At 34.9% G+C, this 6,000-nt stretch overlaps 1 protein-coding gene across 1 annotated transcript in view; it reads left to right on the forward strand.

Annotated features, from left to right (window-relative positions):
- Positions 1-5,532, forward strand: part of LOC128553201 (uncharacterized) — a 34,155-nt gene extending 28,623 nt beyond the window's left edge. The window contains exons 5-6 of the mRNA XM_053534321.1: positions 1,738-1,776; positions 4,958-5,532. Of these exons, the coding sequence (XP_053390296.1) occupies positions 1,738-1,776; positions 4,958-5,373 (455 nt within the window). The 3' untranslated portion in view covers positions 5,374-5,532. The remainder of the gene's footprint in view (positions 1-1,737; positions 1,777-4,957) is intronic.
- The last annotated feature ends 468 nt before the right edge of the window (positions 5,533-6,000 follow it).

A 6,000-nucleotide genomic window follows, 5' to 3' on the forward strand; every position in this document is an offset into this window, starting at 1 on the left:
CAAAAGTTAGTCACTTCACATTAAATACCAGTGTTAAATTCGATTGCTTTGAAATTCGAGCGGGCATGAAATATAATACTGTGAATATTTAGATTCTTAGCTAGTTGAACATCGCTCACGACATAATAATAAATGTGCAGTTATTTGATTACACACAAAAAACTATTTAAAACCTCTATTTCATAATCATGATCATCAAACAAAGTATTATTAAAGCGAGTTTCCATCTTATTGTAAGATAGTAGAAATAATTTTTGCAAAGTAATTGTTCGGTTTTATTATAATGTGTTTGTTGAGAAAACCGTCATAAAAGTACTCTGATTAATCCAACAAATACCATTTAGGTTCCGATTAGGTCCAATTTATTTTCTAATTTATCTTTGCAATCATGATAAATTAGACTTGACCATATCCCTCAAATCCATATGATCAAAAGTATTAATGTAACGGTACATTGGCGAAAAAGGGATTAGTTGTTAGACATCGGCCTAAAATACGGAGTAGGCCGAAAACTAGCAAACTAGCAAACAACCCCGACAGCAGATTTACCTGGACAAACATATTATCGGCTTTTGTGGTGATTTTCACGATGGGTCTAATTTTCCCATATGGCTTCGAATACCCTGGAAAGGCCCCTCTAATAATTGGGTCAGCATATCGCCCACCAAACACGGATGTTTCATACATGGAGGAACTCTGTAGCCAGTTCAAAGAACTTCATCTACGGTATCCATCCTCCATCATTTGGATAGAAGGAGATGTAAACCTTCCAGATATTGATTTGACAAAAGCTCCATCGTCGGCATAGTAACCCAGTACAGGTAAACCAGCTCATGCTGGACACTATTTATGACTCCTTAGTCATATCAGAAATGGACTGATGGACTTCAACAACACATGGTGTATGTATATATAGTTTTACTTCCATTTTATTGTGTTAACATTCAGTTTTTTGGTTTTTTTCTTTTCATCCCCTCCGCTGTACTTCCTACCCCTTCTCCCTCTCCCACATTTTTTTACTTCTAGTTTCTGGAGCCTTTATCTGTATTTGGTTCATCTCCTTTCACCAAAAATTACACCCAGAAATAAACCTTCTTCAGAATGTTCTCTTGTTTTCATCTGCTGCGGCGAGCTTCGATGATGTCGACATCGCTTGTTTAGAGTTTCTGAAGGGAATAACATTTATTGATATTGTTCTTTAATTTTTTAATATGGTTAGGATTAATAATAATTGTTTGGCAAGTTGTTTTTTGCCACTGATCGTTCTAATGCGTTTCTATATATGTTAGTTGTATCCATGGGATCTAATCATTTTACTTTCTTTATAAATTTTTGTGTATAATTTTGTCTTTCATTTATACATCCATACATATACTGCACTGTTGGAAGGTTTTGTATTATGGAGACAGCGTTCTTAGAACCTGGCTATTTGTATTGGATCTTTGTCTGCTTGTATTGGATCTTTGATCCTTAAAACCGATTTATGTCTTACGATATATTATGGAACCGTTTTACGTCTGTTGAATTTAAACTTGATAGTTTCCCGGATCGCCAAGGTAGACTTCCTGTTACTTAATGTCTTACGATTATTTCTATACTTCGAAAAGGATGAATAATTCTATATTGATTCTGCTTTATATTTATGCCATCTTTGAATGTGACATTGCCTATTGGACATTTATGTTTACTTTTGTTTAATTTGTCCTGTTTATCTAAAAGAGAATGCTTTCTTTTCAGGCATGTCGGTAGGGAGTACGACCACGACCATAAAAGAAGGTAATGTTTTACTTTTGAGTTTCATTTCAATCTCAGTTTTTGCCATGAAAATCTGTATTTCACGGTCTTATATTGATATTCTAAGACTATAGTAAGTTTGGACGAAAATCCAGTTTCTTACTATCGGTAGACTACCAATCTAGATCAGTAAATATCAAAATGATTTTAAGGTTTAAGAGTATATCTTCAAAACATAGAAATATCAGAGAAACAAACAACACAACATCTTTACCAACAGTCTACCGGACCATTACATGTTCTTCGTTCTGTCCCGTACAATGGATACTTAAAACAAGACAGTCAAAATGACCCTGGATTGCTCACCTAAGCAATATGAACTACATGTTTCAAATGTCAAGCTGATGCTAAAATATTAAGAAATAATGTCAGTATGTATCATTCATGGTCATTGAAAGTCAGTTTTAAGATCGATTTGCAAAACTGTACATGTCATACAAATTTTAAGGTTGTATCTTAAAAAACAAGAAGGAAGGTAAGTAGGTCATTCACAGTCCAGTGACCGCTACTTGAAGCAATCAGGTTACTATAATTAAACAGTCTAGGAAATATGATCAGATATCTTTAATTATTTTCCTATATAATTTATAAAAAAGTGACTCAGGGTGGGGCTTCTTTTCTCCCCAGTGGTATCATTTGAATAGCTTTGTTAGAGAACCGCTACGCAATGCTACATACCAAAGATCAAAGACCTAGACATTAAACTTTTAGACAAGATTTTTCTCAGTTTTATTTCCTGTTAAAATCTATGTAAAACTTGGGACCCCAGGGACATTATTTGAACAATTTTGGTAGAGGGCCGGAGATATAATTTGACCAGTCATGGTATAGGACAACACGGAAATACTACAAACCAAATATCAAAGGCCTAGGTCTTGTGGCTTCAAACAAGAACATTTTTGAAGGTTTTTTCTTTTTGAGTCTAGGTCAAACTTGAAACCCCCGGGGCGGGGCCTCTTTCCACCCCGGGGCATAATTTGAACAATCTTCATGGAGGACCATTGTTGACGTACGGACTACGCACGGCGCACGATTGACGACGGGCGACTACATTAAGCTGTCACAAAAGCTCACAATGAGCCTTTGGTTGGGGTGAGCTAGCAATCACAAGAAGTTGTGCCCCTTTAAATATTAAAACCAATTTTTAAGAAATAAAAATAAACAATTCTTGAAAGCTACGTTCTGCCTAGGTATGTGAACTAAGCACTGTGACAGTTTCGCAAATGTATCAAAACGGAGATCTGTAACAATTATTTGAAAATAGTGAGTTTTTAAATGCAATATTGCTGGAAATCAATGTATATAGAGAATAACAGGCTACTGTCTTTTGATATCAATGTTATCAGGTCGAGGCTGATATGGGCTGGAAGGGGTGAGGGAACCGAACCCCTTCCGCCCATATCAGCCGAGACCTGATAACACTGATATCAAAAGACAGTAGCTTGTTATTCTATTTATCATGAAACTCATACAAACTGCCTAGAAAAACATGTCTTCTTCTCTTATTTCGTATAAGATGTATTCTGAAGCAAAAAGAAAATAAATTTATATTTTACGGATTTGAAAATTCATCCGCCCCTGAAACTCTGAACGAAACAATACGGCAGCCATATTGAATTCAACTCCGACAATGTTTTTGACTTTCTGATATTCTTGTAAAAAATAACAATGAAATAATTTCTTACCTGCGTAAAAATCAAAAATCAACATCTTGAATAAACCAGAACATGCTTTATTTCCATATTATACAACATTTGACTCAAACAACTACATGTCCAAAGTGCCGAAAATTTCACTTCCAGTTCCAGACTTTAAAGTTTTTAAAATCACTAAATTTACACTGATCCAAGAATTATAATTAACTGATTCAAGAATAATAAGTAACACAAACACTTTTGCTAATACTTAATAAAAATGTGCATGCCTTTAAGGCATAAATCAAGAATAAGTATATCATACATTTTCAAGTGTATTGTAAACCTTTCCAAGAATCGATCCATGTAAACATTGTGATGTCATGATGAACTTTTCGCAATAACGTCATTCAATGCTATTGTCTGTGTGATAAAATTAGAGACAACCATATTCAAGGAAATTTGTTGAGATTACAGAATCTATTTAGAAAAAGAAGTTGTGCAACATTGAAACTGGACTCTGTAATAAAATTCAGTCTGGAAGGAAACTGATGTAAAAACTAGTCCGTCAATATGGGAGGAGCTTAATTTTGATATCAGGTCAATGACCTCATAACAAAATAAAATATCAGGCAAGTGATATCAGGCACTTTGCATAGTAGTTGCATGATAAATATCAACAAACTGACAGTTGTTGTGACCATTTCGGCCAGGGTGGTTCCAATACTCCCGCTTTTATAGCCTTTGGTAAGGTTCCATGTGCACCGCCGTTTGAATACATCTGAGGATGTCTCTAAATTGCTTTTTGTACTTTTCGCATGTGTATATGTTGAGTTCTGCTCAACCCGGGGCTAGAGGGCGTGGACGGTAGCATGCATTTCCACTACCGTACATGAACAGGCTAAATCAAACCGAGCCTGCAACATTTTCGTTTTTGTCGTGTTGAGCGACCTGTGAAGTTTCCACTTTTCTATCTTTTTGAGTTATATTCTTTTTATATGCCATTTAATTTTCATGTGAACCCACCTTTTCTGTCTTAGATTTGATGTTGTTTGAAATTATTTCTCCGTCATCTTGAATTTAAAATGGGTTTATTTTAAAGTCGTTTAAAATATTTAATTCAAGCACAACTAATTTGCATAGTATATAATCATGTTCCTCATTTTTGAATCGGTAATCAGTTTTATAATAACATGTGTCATTGGTGATTTTCGATAATACAGGTAATTTGATCGGTTATGCTTATTTCTTTAACTTGAAAAACAGGAAATTTAAGCGTCACTTAGAGCTAAACACAAGAAATTGGATATTAGTGTTATATTTGCGTAAAAACAGTACAAGGAGTGATTTAGACAGAGTATTAAGAGTGTGATATGCCCTTTTGGGCCTATTTAGTAAATAAAAGAAATATTTATTAACTTTCAACTTTTGTGTATTTTGCAAAGAATCTGAGTTGTGTTTTCATAAATTTTATCATTGTGAAATATGTATGGTTCAATATTCGTATTCACAATTTAAAATTCAAACAGGGCTGAGAAAAAGTCAAAACATTAACTACAAAATCACACATGAACAAGGAATTCAACAAACAGATGATCGTACGGAAGGTATCGTATCTGGAGACAATGGAAAGGATTCTGTGTTCTCGCCTTTAAAGAAGGTAACAGGTGAAGAAACGAGCGCATCAGCATCCGGATGCATGTCAATTCCAGAGCTAGATTCGGATGATGAGGAAATTTTGTCGTTAGAGAAAGAATTGGACGCTTTGGAAAAAGATGAAATCAAGCTGAGGAAGGTAAAGCAAAAAGAAGAGCTACGACAAAAAGTTATACAGAAAAGGAAAGAGGTCAATGCACTAAAAGGTTTGGACATTTCTTCTTCTATATTCAAATTAAGTTCAACTTCAGTCAACGAACAAGTCATTGATAAGAAACCTCTAAATTAAATAGTAAAAGTGTGCTAGACTTGGCGCCTATCACGACTGCAGATTTAAGGAAATCAAAATCGCTCAGGAAACGGTCCAACAAACATTTAAAAGAATTAGGCTTACAGGTTGATTCAAGTGAATCAAGTTCGGACAGTTCCGATTCGGATAGTGACTCTGAATCTGTTCCGAGGGTATGATGTACTTTGCATAATGCTTACAGTGAATGACCTGTAATTGTCCTTCACTGCAACTAATGCAGGTTTCCATGTGTTATCATCTAATTGTTGAATCTTAGCTGAATATCCTATATTGAGGGGTTCAGTGAGTTTTGCATCCGATCATAGTATATTTTGGAAATATCCTTATGTGACGTAAATTTCTCCCTGATCAATTTTTATGAAATGACTTTAGGAACCAGGTTTTCTCTGGCAGTAGGCAAAACTGATATTAGCTCTCTTCAAATGAGTAATGGGACTGGACTGTAACCTATATCAAGGGGTGTAGTCCTATACTCAAGTTAACTAAGGAAATGATATTTCTTGTCTGTTTTTGCTTTCGTGAAAATTCCTTTGCATATTTTAACATACGTTTCAGCCAAACCATTGCCTTGACAATAATATGGACTGCATGTTTGATAGTTAAAGT

This window comes from Mercenaria mercenaria, unplaced genomic scaffold (genome assembly GCF_021730395.1).
Source record: "Mercenaria mercenaria strain notata unplaced genomic scaffold, MADL_Memer_1 contig_3583, whole genome shotgun sequence".
Lineage (NCBI taxonomy): Eukaryota > Metazoa > Mollusca > Bivalvia > Venerida > Veneridae > Mercenaria > Mercenaria mercenaria.